Below are 21,010 nucleotides of genomic sequence, written 5' to 3' on the forward strand. Positions count from 1 at the left end.
GAATAAATCACCCAAACTAGATTATAGCAGTGGTACTGATTAACATTTTTTGAATATCTTCCATGTACCTGGACTTGTTTTGGATTCTGCGATTCAGTATACTGTGATAAAAGTAAGGTAGATAATTTTATGTGCATCTTAAATCATTATTATAAAAACACTCCTTGGATCAAGTCCTAAATACAGAGTAATCATCAAAAGAGGTGAAAACATGAAAATTAGAAGTACTTTTTTTTTTAGTGGAAGCTGTGCATCTAATTTGCTTTCTCATCTAACAGTCAGTGTTTGTGGAAGACTGTTTTCCCAGCAATAATTGTTTTTTGCAGTCATGTTGTAGAAGATTTCTGAAACTTGTAGTAATATTCAAAGAAAAGCTGTAGCCTACTTGATCGGTTTTCTGCTATGTAAGAAACACTGAAGATAGTGTTGCATTATATAGAACCAGTTAAGCCGCATTAACTCTTGAAATGCTGTTTATGCAGTGACTCCACGTTGATCAGAGAAATAATCATTTTATCTTAACTAAATTATTCTTTTTAGGGGGGTTGGCCACAGGTATTTAGGTAGTTAATTGATTCCCAGTTGCCACAGTAGTTCATATTAGTCAACTCCTTAAGGCAAGCTGCAGTGTGAAATTTCTATTTCGACAGCTGGTTGTCTTTTAAAGCTGAGAATCACAAAGAGCAAGCTGTATTACCGGTGAATGAGATGTCTGCCCACGGGGACATATTCAGCAGCCTGTGACAATGCTCTGAGAGGAAAATGAATTTAACACGCGCCTTGCCTCAATTTTTTTCAGACACTGGCCAAAAGAAGAGTCTAGACAAGAAAGATGGGCGACGAATGTCTTTTCAGAAACCTAAAGGAACTATTGAATATACTGTAAGTTATTGTTTTAATTGCTCTAGCATGTGCTGAATTTAAGTTCTGTGTAAATAAGACAAGAATCTGAATTATCTTTATTTTTACTTTTAATAGATCTCATCGTGAGAGGAATTAAGGCCTCAGTATTTATTTTAGCATTTTTTCTTAGTGTTTTTAGTATGTGATAAAATATGCACCAAATATTTTTTAGGGTGAATTGATTTTATTGTAATTACTGATTGGATAGGACATTAAAGATTCTTCCTAAGGAATGGTTAAGTGGCCTGGACTGAAAAAAAAAATTGTAACCTTCATCTCCATCTTTGGTAACAGTGACCCATAACTATAGAAAACCTACTAAAATATTTATAGACCTTGCTATTTATCTCTGAAATTAACCTTCTGCGTGTTTTCCTCTTTTTCATTGATTTATAGCTTCGAGTACAGCAGTATCTGAAAATGGAGCCATTCCCTGGCTATGTTCTTGAAATGACCCTCAAACCTATCTGCAGTCAGCTTTTACATTTCCGGTTACTATGGGAAACTGGAATAAAAAAAAGTCTGTCTGCATAGATGGACTGCTTATACAATTCACTTTATATAATTCATCTTTAGATTGCTGTAACATTGCAAATTAACTGCCTTAACCCCAGTGATAGCAATGATATCCTATGCTAATTAGCATTTGTGTTTTTGTTACAGAGTGTTCAAGTAACATGCAAAGAGATTAATAATTTTGTTGTGATTTTAAAAAATTGATTATATGGTATTGTTCCTGCCATAAAAACTGCTTCTCTTGGATTGGTTATTTGGGGAGATCTAGCATTTTAAGTGTAATATGAATTTTAAAGTTTTCAAGAATATAATTTCTGTATTTTTATATCTAGCAGAATGTTTTGTTACTGGCATTTAATAATTCTTGAGTTTTTATGTAAAGAACTTTCTAATTCATCTAATCAATATAGTTGGGAAATTAGACTATTTGGAAAGACGGGGTTACCTATCCTTAAAAAAATGGTCAAGAAACTCCCTTCCTAAAATATATTCTGTATGTAGACATTTTTTATATTGTCCCTGCGTTTCAGTAATTTTTTTTGAGGAGGGCATTTTCATAAATTGAGGGCTTCTCCCAAAAATGCAGTGCAGTATTACATTATGTACATAGGTTTTGTATGAACGGGTATAGGTGGATGCAGTTAAATAAATATCCACATAAGAGACTATTGAATCTTTGTAACTTCAGTATTTGGTTGTCCATCCATCTGTAAAACTGTGTTAAATCAACAGTAAAATTTCAGATTTCTCAGAAAGTTTCACTTTCGTATTCTGCCAAGTATGGAAAATAATCAAGTCTGAAATAAGGCATACTCAAGGGACTCTGAAAACAATACAGTTCAAGTAAACTTAAACCTTATAAGACGTTTGCTCCTCATCCTACACCCTTATGTGATATTTGTCTGATTGTAGCATGCGTGCTTGTCTGTTTATGGTTGCCCTCCGTATTTGAAGATAATAATAATAAGATGGTATTTTCATTCATTCATTCAATCATATTTATTGAGCACTTACTATGTGCAGAGCACTATACTGAGTGCTTGGAATGTACAATTTGGCAACAGATAGAGACAATCCCTGCTCAACAACGAGCTCACAGTCTAAACGGGGGAGACAGACAACAAAACAGAAGTAGTCAGGCGGCAAAACAAGTAGTCAGGAGCTTACTGTGTATCAAGCACTATGCTATAAGTGGAGTAGAATTTTGCCTGTGAGTTCACGTGTGGCTGAAAGTGCTCCTGTGGAACCATCAGTCCTGACCCAAGCTATGCATGTTCAACAACAACTGCCAGCTTTTGTACTTTTATTATTTGCCTCGTGAGTCTTACAACCCTTTAGCTCTACAAAACACTTGATTAAATTGTGCCAAAGTTGGCTTCCCTAACCACAGTTACCACCCAGCTCTCAACTCTTATGCCATGATGCCTGAGGCCGTGCTTGCTGCGTCTTTAAAAAAATAATAATTCCCTTTACTTCTAGATGCCCCATTTTAGGTAACCGTAAGACTCTGTGTGGCTTTATTGGTATCTCCACCCCCATTCTCCTTATGTATCCCTCCAAGAAATGTTATACTGAGGTTAGCGTAGTTTCAGTGACAGTAGTCAGGGCTTCACTTATGGCTATTTTGTTTGCCATCCTTTCTTCCTTCTTAGCAGTAAGTATGGCCTGTGAGTAATAGGACTGGAACTATTCAAGTAACCAGATATGGGGTTTTTTTGAAGGGTTAAGATCTCACAATTATATAACAGGTTGAGTAGTGATATGTGTAGACTCAGGTGTTACGCATTCAGCCTGATTTCACATTGCCCCCACAGTCTGATAACATCCCAAAGGATACATTGGCTACCTCTATTTAGTGTCATCTTGGTTGTATGTTATTGCACCAGTGGACATTGTGTTGCCTAAATAACAGATTTCCGTGGGGGTACTTGGTTCCACTTTGCCAATGAAGGTCTGGTTGGGTATAGGATTTCCCTCCTGCGGGCTGATGGTATATTATCTTGTTTTACTTAATCTTAAAAGCTCATACTTAATAATTATTGTGATACTTGTTAAGTGCTTACTGTGTGCCTGGCACTGTACTAAGCGCTGGGGTGGTTACAAGCAAATCAGGTTGGACCCAGTCCCTGTCCCACATGGGGCTCACAGTCTCAATCCCCATTTTACAGATGAGGGATTTGAGGCACAGAGAAGTGAAGTGACTTGCCCAAGGTCACCCAACGGGCAAATGGTGGAGCTGGGATTAGAACTCATGACCTTCTGACTCACAGGCCAGTGCTTTATCCACTATGCCATGCTGCTTTAGGAGTAACATTGCAAAACGGTTTACTTTCACCTGCACTGTTTGGAATGTATGCATCTAGGGCACTGTTGTGTAGCAGCAAACATTTAAAAATGACTGTTTCTAGAATTTTTCATGATTCTTGTAGCAGATTGAATTGGCAGTTTCCCAGTGTATTGGAAGCTTAGTCTGATACACCATTCAAATCCCTGTTGTAGCATTCAGCATGTCTGCATGGAATCAACTGAGTAGGACCAGACCTAATATATAGTTCTGCTTTATCTAGACCGACAGTGGTGGACAGCTGGCTAAAACAGGTATCCCCAACTCTTATCTGTGAAGTCATACTGCCATGAATCAATCTCAGAACCTTGACAAACTTCCCGGGGCTGTAAATTTTCTAAGCAACTGCTAGAACCCAGATCTGCTGATGGTAGCAGATGCTTTCATAACATTTACAGACTTCTTGAAGCCGCTCCATTTCTCTTATATCCAACATGATGTGACGATCATGTCCATGATGAAACAGTGGCATGAAACTGCATTGTGAATCCAGGAACATGCAGTTAGTGATATTATTATTATTATGATATTTAAGTGCTTACTTTGTGCAAGGAACTGTATTAAGCACTGGGGTGGATACAACAAATCAGATTGGACACAGTCCCTGTCCCATGTGGGGCTCACAGTTTCAATCCTCATGTTACAGATGAGGTAACTGAGGCCCAGAGAAGTAAAGTGACTTGCCCAAGGTAACACAGCAGATAAATGGCAGAGCCAGGATTAGAACCCATGACCTTCTGACTCCCAGGCCTGTGCTCTATCCACTACATCATGCTGCTTCAATATTCTGCAGTTAACTGGGCCTTGACGGCGAGAATTTCATTAACAGTGGAAAGCAGTGATACTTGGCACAGTACTATGCTTCACGTTTACTATCGAAAATGATGATGTGGATTCTATAACATCCTCCTTAGTGTTCTATTTGTTGAAGATAAACATGTGTAACTCTCTCCGGGCTGTAATCTCACTTTTTTTTTTTCCATTTTTCATGCCTCTGTTCACAGAGGTGACTTCCTCAGTAGTTGGGACAAGTGCCATGTCTTCATATGTTCGAAGATTTTCTATGCTTTGTGGAGCCCCTCCTATTTGACTGTAAGAGGAGTGTTCAGAAGAATGTGTTGCCACCGTCTCCGCAGAATATCCTTCTGTCTGTAAGGAGACTGGAGCCATGATTGTTTGATTCAGTTATCGCCTCATGTCGTCATCATCTCTAGTGATACTTTGTTTAGAAATCCTGGACGGTACACCACCTATAAAGTCTCCGTCAACTGTTCTTGTGAATACAGCATTTAAAAATTCAGTCACAGCCTTTTTTAATCTATTTCAGAATACCTGTTGCTTATTTAAGCGATATATAACATTTGGTGTAAAGGAAACCAGGGGAGAAAAGTGACCATAGTCATAAAACCAAGTGTTTAATGCTAGACTTATCAAATCTTCTAATAAGTCCTCTACTTCCTCATTTTTCTCAGAAATATTGGTGTCAGAGATAGTGTCTTCATAGTTGGAACTCTTTTCCCGTAAACTTTCCTGTAAAACGATTTTAAATTGACTTTGGAGACAATTGTGCAAAAGAAAATTTGCTAATCCATAAGACGCTTAATCGGTGTGAAGGAAATAAATCTGAAGGTGAAATAACTGTCTTGATTTCCGGTACCATCTTGCAATGGAAGCCTGATCACGAGTGACTTGAATATGTAAACCTTCCCCACTATTTAAATTGAATAACTTGATTTTTATTCAAAACCACTTTCCAAAATTTTTCTCTTGAATGGCTTCAAAAGATTTATTTTTCTTTGACACAGGTTGAATCAAGAGATTCTTTGAACAGCATCGCTTTGAAATTTGATACAACACCAAATGAATTGGTTCAATTAAATAAGCTATTCTCCCGGGCAGTTGTGACTGGACAGGTATTTTTCATTATCATTATTATTGTTGCTTATGGAAGCTAAAATAGAAGGAAATCTTGTAAAGCTCATTGGTACTATGTTCAGGAAAATTAAGATTAACACTCTTATTTAATCTTATAAATCCAGTTCACTGGGCCGTCTCCTACAGTTTAAGCATTATTAGAAATACCAGGTAGGAACAGAGTTGTGACGAACTGCATATTTCCACTGATAGTGTTCAGTTGCATTTATTAAGTGTGCAGAGCACTGTACTAAGCACTTGGAAAGTACAATTCGGCAGTTCCAAGCAGTGCTAGTATAGAGATGATATGCAGCCTTCGTGCCCTCAGACACAAACGACAGCACACTGCTTGCAAGTAGGGTTGTTCAGTCCATCATGTTGCTGATGGGCTTCTGTCCAGAACGGCCTCTACTGTTTCACTTCCCTTCTGATGGTTTTATAGGTTTTCTTTTAGTACACATTTCAAACCATAAGGGACTACGTTGCAGGTAGCGAAAAAGGCTTTAGAAACTAGGGAAGTCATTTGCTTGTTGAAACAGAAATCAACCAGCTTCAATTGGACTAACTTCAGTGCTTGGTACAGGGGCCTGTCACATAGTAAGCGCTTACCAAATACCATAATAAGGATATTGTCGATACAGGTCGGACTTGGTAAGCACTTACTCTAACTTTTATAGGTATCAAGACATAGATATATTTAACATGTAGGATACTGTAGATACTGTAGATACAGGTGCCTACTCCACAGAGGGGAATGTCCAGACAGCCTGTGGAGCCAGACACCCGCGTTTGCTCACCCAGCTCTCTGGAAACTCTTGAGAGTTTCTAGTTAGGACCAAATTGGTCTACCAGCCCCTTGAATCCTGTTCCTCCCCAGTCCTCATCCTCTAACTTTAAAAATGCGGACTGCTGCTTTGAAAATGATTGTAAATGTATTAGAGTACAGAATAGAGGTAATTGTAGTTTTGTAGCTCATATTTGTACCTTCTGGTGATGCAGAGATAGGCTTAGGACCACTGAAATGCTTCTGCAAATGGCTTTTTCTTTAGGTCCAGTTATTGGAATTCTTTTTTAATGCTGTTTAAGTGCTTACTATGTGCCAGATGTTGTACTAAGCACTGGGGTAGATAATATGATAATCAAGTTGTACACAGTCTTAGTCCCACATAGTCCCACAGTCTTAATCCCCATGATGAGGTAACTGAGCTACCAAGTAGGTAGGTTGTCCAAAGTTAAAAGCGGCAGAACAGGTATTTGAACCCGGGTCTTCCGACTCCTGGTCCCATTCTCTTTCCAGTGGCCCACGCTTTTTCTTTTACTTTCTCAGTGAAATAAGTTGTAATATTTTATGAAGAAAATTCCTGTTACAACTTTGAGTAAGGCATTTCCAGTGTTTCTTTGTGAGGACAAAGTGTTAATAATGATGGCATTTAGTGCTTACTATGTGGAAAGCACTGTTCTAAGCACTGGGGAGGATACAAGATGATCAAGTTGTCCCACGTGGGGCTCACAGTTTTAATGTCCATTTTATAAATGAGGAAACTGAGGCACAGAGAAGTCAAATGACTTACCCAAAGGGCATTTGAACCCATGACCTCTGACTTCCCAGCCCGTGCTCTTTCCATTGAGCCATGCTGCTTTGAATAGAGAATATTCTAGATTGTTGTATGTGGGAAAATGAAAGTCAATCCCCTTTAATTTTTTTTTACAGGTTTTGTATGTTCCTGACCCAGAGTATATTTCTAGTGTTGAGAGCTCCCCATCCCTCAGTCCTGTAAGTCCTCTATCGCCAACATCATCAGAAGCTGAATTTGAGAAGACAACAGTAAGTACTTTTGTTTTCAAGGAGAAAAATCTCAGCATTACTCATTATCTTTCTATTCCTGAAATAGTTTTTCTTGCATGTTTGTCTCTCTAATTGGAAGAAGGTTTTTTTGTTCCTTGTTTCCCCTCAAAAATAAGGAAAACTTTATAATTACAACACAAGCGGTCTTTCTGTTTTGTTCATCCAAGTAAATTCTGGGATTTTCTTATCTTCTACTACAGTGAAGATTTTTATTTGAAAGAGAAATCATTGCCTCTTTCACAATCATCGGATGTGATCTTGCTAAAAAGCAAACATTTCGTAATCACACCCTGAAGAGCCTCGTCCCTATGACAAAAGGGATGCTTACTGAAGCATCCGTCATAGATACGAAGCAAAACAATGTGTGCAACAAGTGATGTAATAGCAAGTCCAAAAAGATTCAAGATTATCTTTGCATGTGTGTGTTTTTTTCTCTATTTGAACCATACCTAGCGTCTCAGCACAACTGAAGAGTAAAGACAGCTTCAGTCTCATCACTGACAAGGAGAAGAGAAAATAATTACATTTCAAAGATCTCCTTAATACCTTAACACAGTTAGATTGGGGAAAAATGTCAAAACTCCCACATCTGATGAATTACCTGCCAAGATTTACAAGCAGACAGGGATGTACTTCTAGGATGTCTACAAAGAGTCTTGTTTATTATGGAATACTGCGGAAAAGATGCGAAACTTCAAGGATGCCAAACTTTGTCATCATTTTGAAGTAAAATAAGGCTGGCTTTGGGCACTACCATGAAACCTTATTGCTCTACAGAGGCCTCACTCTATAGACTTGATACTCTCAGAATTGCAATATGATTTCCAACTATAAGGGATGTGGAAGACCAAATCTTTACGCACATGAAGTACAAATGACATATAGGAAGCAACATAAAGTATTTGTAGACTTTGCAAAAGCATATTCAGTGCCCTGTGGGGTTCATCAGGATTGCATTTTAAAAATGGGTTTAAGTATATTATTATATTTAAATTACAATAAAATATTGGAAGCTAGCTTCAGAATTCTGATTCCTGGAAAACTTTCTTCTCATCACAAGACCTTCAGGTATTTTTATAAGCTGATGACGGCAAGCCAGAAGTAAATTGTAAATATTTATAAACTGCTTTTCCCAGATTAGCAAAGCACTGTAGAAAATCAGAGTTGTTTGCCAGCCTGCACCAAGTGAGTCTTGCACACAAACAGAAATCTTCACTGGCAACGGAGAGTTGAACTCTGTAACTGAAGTCTTTTTTTTTCTAGGAAGCACTTGTATAGTGCAGCAAGAATAGGCAGAAAGTTGAGAGTTGACTGAAGAAAGCCAGTGTGTCCTTTTGGAAATCTCCAGAGGATGTGATCAATGTAGAGTCAAGTTTCAGAATAAGCTGAAGAGGTGATGAAAATCCATCCTTGATCAAAGTAGAGTCAAGTTTCAGAATAAGCTGAAGAGGTGATGAAAATCCAGCCTCCTTAGAGCTGTGAGAACTGGATTGACTATGGACACTGCATCTGACTCCTGAAGTCATTCCATCAACACTCCCTATGTGCCATACTGAACAATAGACAGCAAGACCAGATCCCCAGCAAAAGGTTCTGGAATGCAGTCAGACCCCTGGCTTTGATGCAGTGATCACCACCTTGTCACATCCCTTCTGTCTGCACCTGTGGGGAAAATCTTAAGGTTTAGTCAGGTGGGGTGTGACAAGGAAGTCGAAAGAATCATTTTCAAAACACAATGAAGCAAAAACTAAGATAATGTCTCAGCTATGTTTTACCGAGATGACAGAAAGCAACCTGATGTGGTTTACAGCAAGTAGAAGAGTTGTTTTAGTGGAGAGATTTTAAGATTGATAAGTGGTAGAAATGAAAAAGAAAAAATGAAAAAGAAAAAAATACAAGTGTATTTATAGTAGCAAATACAAGTAGCAAAGCACAGTCTTTGCATATAGGTGGTGGGGGAAGGGTTGTTGGTCACACGTCAGTCTTATCAATTACATACGTGTACACTGCTAGTTTCACTATTGGTTATCGTCAAACTCCAAATTGTAGCTATATATATGTACTGAAAGCAGTATTGTCATCTACCTCTTTTTCATTATTGTCCTCTCAAGGGAGTTGATTTGTCAGTGTTTTCTTGTAGATCATTCATTTTGTTTTTAGTAAATTTCAGATCATCTTAATTATTTTCATGGTGTTGCTAAAGGAAATTAAAAAGGAATAGATCGCCAACTTCAATCATCTTCTTTCATAAAATCTGAGGGTAGAAATTGGCATGAGTTTTATTATCAAGGTGATTCGCTAAGCATTGTTCAAGTTTTGTTTTTTTGTTTTTAAATCAAACACCCACCCATTCATTCATTTGATATTATTGGTCAAGCATTTAGTGCAGAACACCTAAGTGCTGAGGGAAAAGTACGTGGACGAGAATTCATATACAGTCCTCAGCCCCAGGGAGGACAGAGTCTAAGGGTAAGGATGTGAAGGGTTGGTGACAAATATATAAGGAAAGGTTGAAGTGATAAAAAACAGCAAAGCAACAACAGTAGGAGCTACAGTACATAATGACCACTGTTCACATGGCCCAGAGAGTCAAGCATTCATAAGCTTCCAAGCATTCCAAGTGGTTCACTGTCACTTTCTCCTCTATTGACAGGACCCCACAAGGAGGGTGGGAGAAGTTGGGAGGGGCAATAAATCATGACACACCAGTGGAAGGGGAGCAGCCAACACTGCTAAGTGTTTACCACTTCTTGGCAGTCTTAGTTTTTGGTTAGGCACTTCAGCAGCCTATTTTAATCAACCTTTTCCCTGGTTTTCTGGGTCTTTTTCTTCTTCTGGTTAAAGGGTGTGGAATTAAACTACATGGAATTACTTAGAGAGTTAGTCTAGGCTAGGATAGAGCACGGACCTTGGAGTCAGAAGGACCTGGGTTCTAATGCTGGCTACACCACTCATTTGCTGTGTGGCCTTGGGCAAGTCACTTAACTTCTCTGTGCCTCAGTTACCTCATCTGTAAAATGGAGATTAATATTGTGAGCCCTTTTGGAGACAGGGACTCTGTCCAACCTAATTTGCTTGTATACCATGGACTCTAGTCTATAAACCCATTGTGGGTAGGGATTGTCTCTCTTTATTGCTGCATTGTACTTTCCAAGCGCTTAGTGCACATAAGAAGCACTCAAATATGATTGAATGAATGAATTTAGACTCCATCCCACACTACCTTCCCTTGACAGCCAGATTAATGCCATCAACACCACCCTCTTTACTGAACTCAACTCACTCCCCTATCCATTCACCAATCTTGCACCACTTACCCCTCAGCCCTGGATCACCTCCACATTCTACTCCCTTCATTCCTGTACATGAGCCACAGGATGTTGCCGGCGGAAATCCATATATCGGGCTGACCTCATCCACCTGAAAATAGTTCTTGTGTGCTTAAACTCTGCCCTCTCCTCTGCCCAACATCATTATTTCTCCAACCTTATTGACTTCCATGTCTGTTATCCTCACCAGTTGTTTCAGAGGATAAGCTCCCTCTTCAAATCCCCATCCCACTTTGGTCCCTCACCACGGTCTCTTCTCTGCAATGACTTGGTTATATACTTTATTGAGAAAGTTGAAACCATCAGATGTCATCTCCCTATAATTTCCCCTGCGCCTTTCCAGTCCCTTTCTCCCTCCTACGCCATCTTCATCTTTTCCAGCAGTATCTCAAAATCCTCTGGCATTTTGGGCCATCTGGGCCTCTTCTCAAAATCTACCCCCTCCACATGGGCCTCCAACCCCATCCTTTTGCACCTTTTCAAAACTCTTGTCCCCTCCCTGACCTCCATCTGCTACTTTTCACTCTTCAATATCGTTTTCCTCACTGTTTTCTCCAAACGTGCTCGTGTCTTCCCATCCTAAATAAAACTCTCCCACCTGCCATTCCTCTCCAAACTCCTTGAGCACGTTGTCTACACCTGCTGTCTCCAATTCCTCTCCTCGACCTACTCCAGTATGGCTTCTGCCACCTTCACTCCACCAAAACTGCTCTCTCCAAGGTCAGCAATGATCTCCTTCTTGCCAAATCCAATGGCCTCTATGCCATCCTCATCCTCGTCGACATCTCAGCTGCCTGCAAGAGTGTTGGCTGTGCCCTTCTCCTGGAAACATTATCCAGTGTCAGTATCAATGTCACTTTCCTCTCCTGGTTCTCCCCCTACATCTCTGACCTCTCATTCTCAGTCTCTTTCTTTCATTCATTCATTCAATTGTATTTATTGAGTGCTTGTTGTGTGTAGAGCACTGTACTAAGCACTTGGGAAGGTACAATGCAACAATAAACAGGCGTTCCCTGCCCACATTGAATTTACAATCTCTTTTGCAGGCTCCTCCTTCTCCTCTTACCACCTAACTGTGGGAAACCCTCAAAACGCAGTCCTGGATACCCTTCTATTTCCCATACAGCCACTCCCTTGGATAAGTCATTTGTTCCCATGGCTTCAAATACCATCTCTATGCAGATAATTTCCAAATCTACTTCTACAGTCATGATCTCTCTCCTTCTCTGCAGTCTCACATTTCCTCCTGCCTTCAGGACGTCTCCACTTAAATGTCCCGCTGACATCTCAGATTTACCATGTCCAAAACAGAACTCCTCATATTCCCACCCTGTCCTTTCTGTGACTTTATAATGGTTGTAGACAACACCACCATCCTCCCTGTCTTCCAACCCATAACCTTGGTGATGTCCTCGTCTCGTCTCTTTCAACTCATGTATTCATTCTGCCACCAAATGTTATTGGTCCAACCTTCATAGCAACATTAAAATGTGCCCTTTCCTGTCCATCCAAACTGCTACCATTATAGTACAAGCACTTATCCTGTCCCTGTCCCACCTTGATTACTGCATCAGCTTCCTTGCTGACCTCCTCCCTGTTTTCTGCCCCCTCTCTAGTCCAGACTCTTCTTTGCTGCTTGGATAATTTTTCTACAAAAATGATCAATCCATATTTCCCGACTCCTCAAGAACCTCCCGTGATTGCCCACCTACCTCTGCATCAAAACTCCGTGCAGTGGTCCTTAAGACAGTCAATCAGCTCTCTTCCTCCTACTTTTCCTTACTGATGTCTTCCTGTAACCCAATCCACACACTTTGCTTTTCTAATGCCAATCTGCTCACTGTACTTCAGTCTTGTTGCCGACCCTAGTCTCTGGCCTGGAACACCCTGCCTCTTCATCATCTGTCAGTCATTTTTACTGAGCACTTAATGTGCGCAGAGCACAGTACTAAGGACTTGGGAAAGTAAAGTTTAATGGAGTTTGTAGACCAGTTCCCTGCTCACAACAGGCTAGAGGCAGAGACAAACATTAGTTTGAATCTATAAATTATAGGTGCATACATAAATCCATGTTTCCACACTCCTCAAGAACTTCCAGTGGTTGCTCATCCAACTCCACATCAAACAGAAATTCCTTACCATCATCTGTAAAGAAAGCAATTTGTCCTTGGTGTCTGACAGACGATCAATCTCCCCACCTTCAGAGCTTTACTGAAGGCACATCTCCTCCAGGAGACCTCCCAACTAAGCCCTCATTTCCTTTTCTCCCAGTCCCTTCTGTGTCACCCTTGCCCTTGAATTTTCTCCTTTTATTCACTCCTCTCTCAGCCCCACATCACTTATGCATCCAAACCCTCCCCTCCCCCCCCCGTCCCCCCCACCTTGCACCCACAGCTACTTTCAAGTGTGGCCTCTGGAACCCCCGCTCTATTACAGGTAAGCTACCTTTCATCCATGACCTTTTCCTCTCTCACTCTCTCCTCCTCCTCGCACTTTCGGAAACGTGGCTCTCTCCCGAAGACACGGTCTCCGCCGCCGCTCTCTCCAGCGGAGACCTCTCCTTCTCCCACTCCCCCAGACTCACCGGTAAGGGAGGAGGCGTCGGCTTCCTCCTCTCGCCCCGTTGCCGCTTCCGCACTATCCCTCCTCCCCCCTCCCTCTCCTTCCCCTCCTTCGAAGCCCATATCATTCGCCTCTACCACCCCCTCCAGTTACTTGTCGCTGTCATCTACCGCCCTCCCGGTCCCACCTCCGACTTCTTCAACCACCTTGACCCCTTTCTCACCTTCCTTCTCTCCTTCTCTCAGCCCACTCTGATCCTTGGAGACTTCAACATCCATATGGATGTACCCGACGACTCATCTGCCGCCCGCCCGCTATCCCTCCTCGACTCTGCCGACCTCCTAATCCACCATACCGCGCCCACTCACTGACTCGGTCACCCCCTCGATCTCGTCATCTCCTACCGCTGCACTATCTCCTCCCTCACCAACTCTGAAATCCCTCTCTCTGACCATAACCTTCTCACCTGCCTCATCTCTCACACTCCCTCCCCCTGCAAATCTTCGCTACTGCCCCACAGAGACCTCCGCTCTCTCGATCCCATCCGTCTTTCCAATAGCATCTCTCCTCACCTTGCCGCCCTGTCCTCTCTTCCCACTCTTGAAGATCAGGTCTCCGCTCTCAACTCCACCCTCTCTACTCATCTTGACTCTCTTGCCCCCCTTTCCCTCCGCCGCTCTCGTTCCACTAACCCACAGCCCTGGATCACCTCCTCCGTCCGCCTCCTACGCTCCTATGCTTGAGCTGCTGAGCGCTGCTGGCGAAAGTCCAAGCACCAAGCTGACCTCACACACTTCAAATTTATCCTTTCCTGCCTTAACTCTGCCCTCTCCTCCGCCAGGCAAAACTTCTTCTCCTCCCTCATCGACACGCATGCCCGTCACCCCCGCCGATTGTTCCGGACCTTTAACTCTCTCCTTAGGCCCCCTGTTCCTCCCCCTCCCCCATCTCTCACCCCCAATGATCTGGCCACCTATTTCCTCACGAAAATCAACACAATCAGGTCTGAGCTCCCCAAAGTCACCCCTCCACCTCTCCCCTCCCTCCCACCAACCCCCTCCCCTACTTTCCTATCCTTCCCTGCAGTATCCTCAGAGGAGATCTCCTCCCTCCTCGCAAGTGCCACCCCCTCCACCTGCGCCTCGGACCCCATTCCCTCTCACCTTCTTAAAACCATCGCCCCTGCCCTCCTCCCTTCCTTAACTTCTATTTTTAACCACTCAATCTCCAAGGGCTCCTTCCCCTCTGCCTTCAAACATGCCCACGTCTCCCCCATCCTAAAAAAACCCGCTCTTGACCCCACTTCCCCCTCCAGTTATCGCCCTATCTCCCTACTACCCTTCCTTTCCAAAATCCTAGAACGAGTCGTCTACAATCGATGCTTAGAATTCCTTAACTCCCATTCTCTCCTAGACCCCCTCCAATCTGGCTTCCGTCCCCTCCACTCTACCGAGACTGCTCTCTCTAAGGTCACCCGTGACCTCCTTCTTGCCAAATCCAATGGCTCCTACTCTATTCTAATCCTCCTTGACCTCTCTGCTGCCTTTGACACTGTCGACCATCCCCTCCTCCTCCATACCTTATCTCACCTTGGCTTCACGGACTCCGTCCTCTCATGGTTCTCCTCTTACCTCTCTGGCTGGTCATTCTCGGTCTCCTTCGCTGGAGCCTCCTCCCCCTCCCATCCTTTAACTGTAGGAGTTCCTCAAGGGTCAGTTCTTGGCCCTCTTCTGTTCTCCATTTACACTCACTCCCTCAGTGAACTCATTCGCTCTCACGGCTTTGACTACCATCTCTACGCAGATGACACACAGATCTACATCTCCGCCCCTGTCCTCTCCCCCTCCCTTCAGGCTCGCATCTCCTCCCGCCTCCAGGATGTCTCCACCTGGATGTCGGCCCGCCACCTAAAACTCAACATGAGCAAGACTGAGCTCCTCATCTTCCCTCCCAAACCCGGTCCGCTCCCAGACTTCTCTATCACCGTGGATGGCACGACCATCCTTCCCGTCTCTCGGGCCCGCAATCTCGGTGTCATCCTTGACTCGTCTCTCTCGTTCACCCCACACATCCTATCCGTTACCAAGACCTGCCGGTTTCACCTCTACAATATTGCCAAGATCCGCCCTTTCCTCTCCACCCAAACGGCTACCTTACTGTTACAGGCTCTCATTATATCCCGGCTAGACTACTGTGTCAGCCTTCTCTCTGACCTCCCTTCCTCCTCTCTCGCCCCGCTCCAGTCTATTCTTCACTCCGCTGCCCGGCTCATCTTCCTGCAGAAACGATCTGGGCATGTCACTCCACTTCTTAAACAACTCCAGTGGTTGCCTATCAACCTCCACTCCAAACAAAAACTCCTCACTCTAGGCTTCAAGGCTCTCCATCACCTTGCCCCTTCCTACCTCTCCTCCCTTCTCTCTACCACCCACCCCGTACGCTCCGCTCCTCTGCCGCCCACCTCCTCACCGTCCCTCGGTCTCGCCTATCCCGCCGTCGACCCCTGGGTCACGTCCTCCCGCGGTCCTGGAACACGCTCCCTCCTCACCTCCGCCAAACTGATTCTCTTTCCCTCTTCAAAACCCTACTTAAAACTCACCTCCTCCAAGAGGCGTTCCCAGACTGAGCTCCTCTTCTCCCTCTCCTCCCTCTGCCACCCCCCCTTTACCTCTCCGCAGCTAAACCCTCTTTTTCCCCTTTTCCCTCTGCTCCTCCACCTCTCCCTTCCCATCCCCACAGCACTGTACTCGTCCGCTCAACTGTATATATTTTCATTACCCTATTTACTTTGTTAATGAATTGTACATCGCCTTGATTCTATTTAGTTGCCATTGTTTTTACGAGATGTTCTTCCCCTTGACTCTATTTATTGCCATTGTTCTTGTCTGTCCATCTCCCCCGATTAGACCGTAAGCCCGTCAAACAGCAGGGACTGTCTCTATCTGTTGCCGACTTGTTCATCCCAAGCGCTTAGTACAGTGCTCTGCACATAGTAAGCGCTCAATAAATACTATTGAATGAATGAATGAATATCAGTGATTTTTAATTAATGCTAATGTCTGTCTGCCCCTCTAGACTATAACTCACTGTGAGCAGGGAACATGTCTTCCAACTCAGTTGTATTGTACTCTCCCAAGTGCTTAGTATAGGCTTTTCACCTAGTAGATTTTGGAATCATCTGTATAGAGATGGCAATTGAAGCCATGGGAGTGAATGAGTTCTCTAAGGGAGTGGGTGTAAATGGAGAATGGATGGTGACCCGGAACTGAACCCTGAGGAACTCCCACAATTAGGAGGTGGGAGGTCAAGGAGAAGCCAGTGAAAGAGACTGAGAACTGATTAATTGATAACCTTGGATTAAAAATACAGTATGCCACTCATTCTGAAAAACTTCAGTTACAGCTCAACCAGAAGCAACCCGCGGTCAGCATCCATTAAAACAGGAACTCTCTGTCATATTGTTACCTGAAAAAAAAACACTGCATTCCATAACTGAAGTTCACATATTTCTTTCCTAATTAATTGATTAAGGTTGTCATTACTAAGTAGTATGTCTGCCTAATTGAGGTAATTTTGGAAGAAAAAAATCATGGTTTTTCCTGAAGAAAAAATGTAATCTTTTTGGGATCAAAAAATTGTTGTATGAACCTATACAGAACATAGAGAAGCAGTGTGGTTTAGTGGAAAGAACACAGGCTTGGGAGCCAGAAGATGTGGGTTCAAATCCAGGTCTGCCACTTGTCTGCTGTGTGACTTTGGGCAAGTCACTTAACTTCTCTGTAAAATGGGGATTAAGACTGTGCGCCCCACGTGGGACAACGAGATTACTTTGTACTTACCCCAGTGCTTAGAACAGTGCTTGGCACATAGTAAGTGCTTAACAAGTACCATTATTATTATATGTTGTAATCAAATAATTAGGCATTTTTCTCTCTGGAATAATTAAACTGATGGTATTATTTGGTTACATCATCTGATAATAATTTCAAGCTCTTGACGTCATACTTGGATAAATTCAGAACTCTATGTGTCTCCTGAAGGTCCACTTCCTCTATTTGTGCTTTTTCATTTGTACTTTACCAGAAAGTTGAAAGACTGAGTGCTGCCTAGATAAAGCCTTCCTTGTTTCAGGAAACATGTGATTTTATGTTTGTAAGATTCATGTTTCCCTTCCCTCCCTTTAAGATTCATAATTTCCAAGTGCTCAATAAATACCATTGATTGACATATAAGTTTATCATTTGTCAGGGTAGCATATAAGCCTGCTTTATTCAGGGACATTAAAAGGTCATTAATATCAGTCTGTGGCTTTTATTATAATTTTTCCAGAGGGCCATTTCCAAGTATACAAGTAAAGTTAAAACTTTGTTCCTCATAAATGGGCAAATATATGTTAAAATAGATATCTTCTTTGGATGCCTGAAGAGTTTGGAAACTCTTATTATGGCTGCCTGTCCAAATAATCATTTTAATACCCTTTTTCCTTAATACTTTTTCACTGTAAGCTTATAATGGTCAGGGAATATGTCTGTTAATTCTGTTGTATTGTACTCTGTCAAGTGCTTAGAACAGTGCTCTGCACATAGTAAGTGCTTAATAAATACCATTGATTAACTGATTGTGCTTGTCATTGATCCAAGATCTTTAGATCATTAGGGTGCATCAGAGTAGTTGGATGAGGTGCACAGGTCATCTGGGATAAATTTTTGGCACGCTACTCTTGAGCCCCATGTCCCTTAATTCACAAATCACCAAAATGTATCCTTGGAATTAAAATGTTATACTTTATAGAATTTAATTAGATCTCAGAAAGAAGCTACAGCATGTTAGTATCAGTGATATCAAAGCTACATTCCCTCAGTATTTCCTCTTACTATCTCTTACCAGCTTCTAAAATTAATACTGTCTCCCAACTTTAGGGATTTAAAATCATTGATATTTAGGGCTAAATACTTTCTAGTGAAGTGAGGAAAAATAAGACATATTGCGAGGCAGCATAGACTAGTGGAAAGAGCATGGGATTGGGAGTTAGAGGACATGTGTTCTAATCTCAGCTCTGCCATGTCTGATGTGTGACCTTGGGCAAGTCTCTATACCTCAGTTACCTCATCTGTAAAATGGGGATTAAGACTGTGACCCCTGTGTGGTACAGGGACTGTGTCCAACCTGATTACCTTGTATCTATACCAGTGCTTAGGTCAGTACTTGGCACATAGTAAGCACTTAAATGCCACAATTATGATTTTATTATTGTTACTATTTAAAAAGTATCAATTTATGATTAAAGGTTTATTCAAATAGTGATATCTGCCCCCCATGTGTATTCAGTTCCCACAGGAAAATTCCAGATCTTTTCTGAAATGTAAATGACTTGTATTTTTTTTTAATAGGATCCCGATGGCATCCCCCAGAAAGAGACTACTCCCGCACCCACTTATACATGTGTTCGTCCTACAAGAATTGTATCTTCAACTTCTGAGGAGGAAGAAGCATTTACAGAAAAATTTCTTAAAATTAATTGCAAATACATTACTAATGGCAAGGTATTGATTCTCTTCATTTTTCTAATAAAACTGTTCAGTCCACATCTCCCTGCTCCTTGCGAACCTCCAGTGATTGCCCATCCATTTCCACATCAAGCACACTCCTTACAGTTAGCTTTAAGGCACTTATTCACGATGCCCCCTTCTGCCTTACATACTTCCTACTACAGCACTGCACATATATTTAATTCCTATAATACCGACTGACTCACTGTAACTCAGTCTTATCCTTTCACCCATGTACTGGTCTGGTGCTCCGTCTCTGTTCATATCCAAGAGATCACTACTCTTCTCAACTTCAAAGCCTTGTTAAAATCACCATCTCCTCCATCCAAGAGGTCTTCCCCGACTAAACCCTCCCTCTCCTTCTGAGTTGCCCTTACAACTGGATTTGAACTCTTTATTCACCCCACCTTCTGCCACCATGCACTTATGTACATATCTGTAATTCATTTCAGTGTGTTTCCCTCCTTAGAATGCTCCTTGTGGGCAGGGAACATGTCTACCAACCCTGTTGTAGCGTACGGACCCAAATACTTAGTGTTTTGCACACAGTAAGTGATCAATAAACATGATTGATTGATACTTCTTATTAGAAACTTCATTATTGAAGTGCTTCTTATCCAAGCTTGTTGTCTTTTAAATTACATATGACTTCATTTTTGTCTCTACTTGGCTTTTATCTTGTTTCGCTGTCTCCTCATTCATGCACGCCTAACTGCTTTCAACCTTTAACTTTCTCTTTCTTTAGTTTTGTGGCCTCCGTGACTTTCTCTGATTCCTTGTCTTGCCTTTCTGCCCTTTTCTTGCTTTTGTACATATTTCACTCCATTTTCATCCCTTTCACTTTATTTCTTGCCTTCTCTTAAGTTTCTCTCCTATCTGTTAAACTCCTTCACATCTTCTCACTGTGTTCTCAGTGACTGTTAATGGACTGGACAGAACTAGAAGACTTTCATTATGTATGATTATGCATGTATTGGTTCCTTATTGGTTAATAAGGGATGTATATAGGAGTGCATTCCTGTTGACTTTGGGCGAGACACTTATCTGTATCTCAGTTTCTTCATCTGAAAAATGTGGATAAAATATTTTTTTCCCCTCCCTCTTAGATGGTGAGTCTGGTGTAGGACAGGGGTTGTGTCAAATTTGATTAGTTTGTATCTTCCCCAGTGCTTACTAAGGCTCTTGGAACGTAGTAAGTGCTAAACAAATACTATTATGATGATGCTATTTCCTGCATTTTTTTTCTTGTCAGCTCTCAACTCTCCTGCCTTGACCCCTTTAAGTGCTTAATAAATACCATCGTTATTATTTACTTGGAAATCACCCTTCCCCTTCCCCCATTTGCCAGAACTCAGCCCTTCCCACCTTCAAATTCTCCTTAAATTACCCATAGTAAAATTACATTTGTTAAATGCTTGGGATCTGCCAAGCACTGTACTAAACACTGGGAGAGAGAACAGGTATTTAATTTCCATTTTACAGATGAGGAAAATGAGACACAGGGAAATTGTGTCATGTCCCACATCACACAGTGGCAGAGGTGAGATTAGAACCCAGATCCTCTGACTCCCAGGCTGATGATTTTTCCACTTATTTACACTTTTTCACTATTTAAAATAATTTTTGCCCCATTTTCCCCATTAGTTTGTAAACTACTTGTATGCGGTGGCAGGAGGATGTGTGGTGTATTTTTTTTGCACTTCTAAGTACTTAGTACAGTGCTTTTACCCTCAACAGGCAAATCTTAGCCCTGTCACTTGTCTATGTGAACTTGGGCAAGTCACTTAACTTCTCTGGGATTCAATTCCCTCATCTGTAAAATGGTGATTAAGACTGTGAGCTCCATGTGGGGCATGTCCAACCTGATGACTTTGTGTCTACCCCAGTTCTTAGTTCTTGGCACATAGGAAGTGCTTAACAAATACCATTGAAAAAAAGCAGGTGCTCAAGAAATAGTATGAGTTTTTTTAAAGATGGTGAGTAAATTTTAGGTGATTCTATGCAGCTCAATTTACATGGAGGGTTGAGAAATTGCCTGTGTCTTAGG

At 41.9% G+C, this 21,010-nt stretch overlaps 1 protein-coding gene and 1 non-coding gene across 14 annotated transcripts in view; both read left to right on the forward strand.

Annotated features, from left to right (window-relative positions):
* Positions 1-21,010, forward strand: part of OXR1 (oxidation resistance 1) — a 341,306-nt gene that overhangs the window by 270,943 nt on the left and 49,353 nt on the right. For 9 of the 13 annotated variants that reach the window (XM_029062165.1, XM_039911838.1, XM_029062175.2 and 6 more), the window contains 4 exons: positions 800-882; positions 5,569-5,676; positions 7,389-7,502; positions 18,805-18,957. In XM_029062165.1, coding sequence (XP_028917998.1) covers positions 800-882; positions 5,569-5,676; positions 7,389-7,502; positions 18,805-18,957 — 458 coding nt within the window. Of the gene's footprint in view, positions 1-799; positions 883-3,986; positions 4,018-5,568; positions 5,677-7,388; positions 7,503-18,804; positions 18,958-21,010 lie in introns of all 13 variants that reach the window. The other 4 variants (XM_029062172.2, XM_029062173.2, XM_029062174.2 and 1 more) reach the window with 1 other exon arrangement.
* Positions 9,143-9,245, forward strand: MIR1380 (microRNA mir-1380). The gene has a single exon (NR_034813.1). It is a non-coding gene; the product is annotated as a microRNA mir-1380 (primary transcript).

The sequence above is a fragment of the Ornithorhynchus anatinus genome, chromosome 4 (assembly GCF_004115215.2).
Source record: "Ornithorhynchus anatinus isolate Pmale09 chromosome 4, mOrnAna1.pri.v4, whole genome shotgun sequence".
Classification (NCBI taxonomy): domain Eukaryota; kingdom Metazoa; phylum Chordata; class Mammalia; order Monotremata; family Ornithorhynchidae; genus Ornithorhynchus; species Ornithorhynchus anatinus.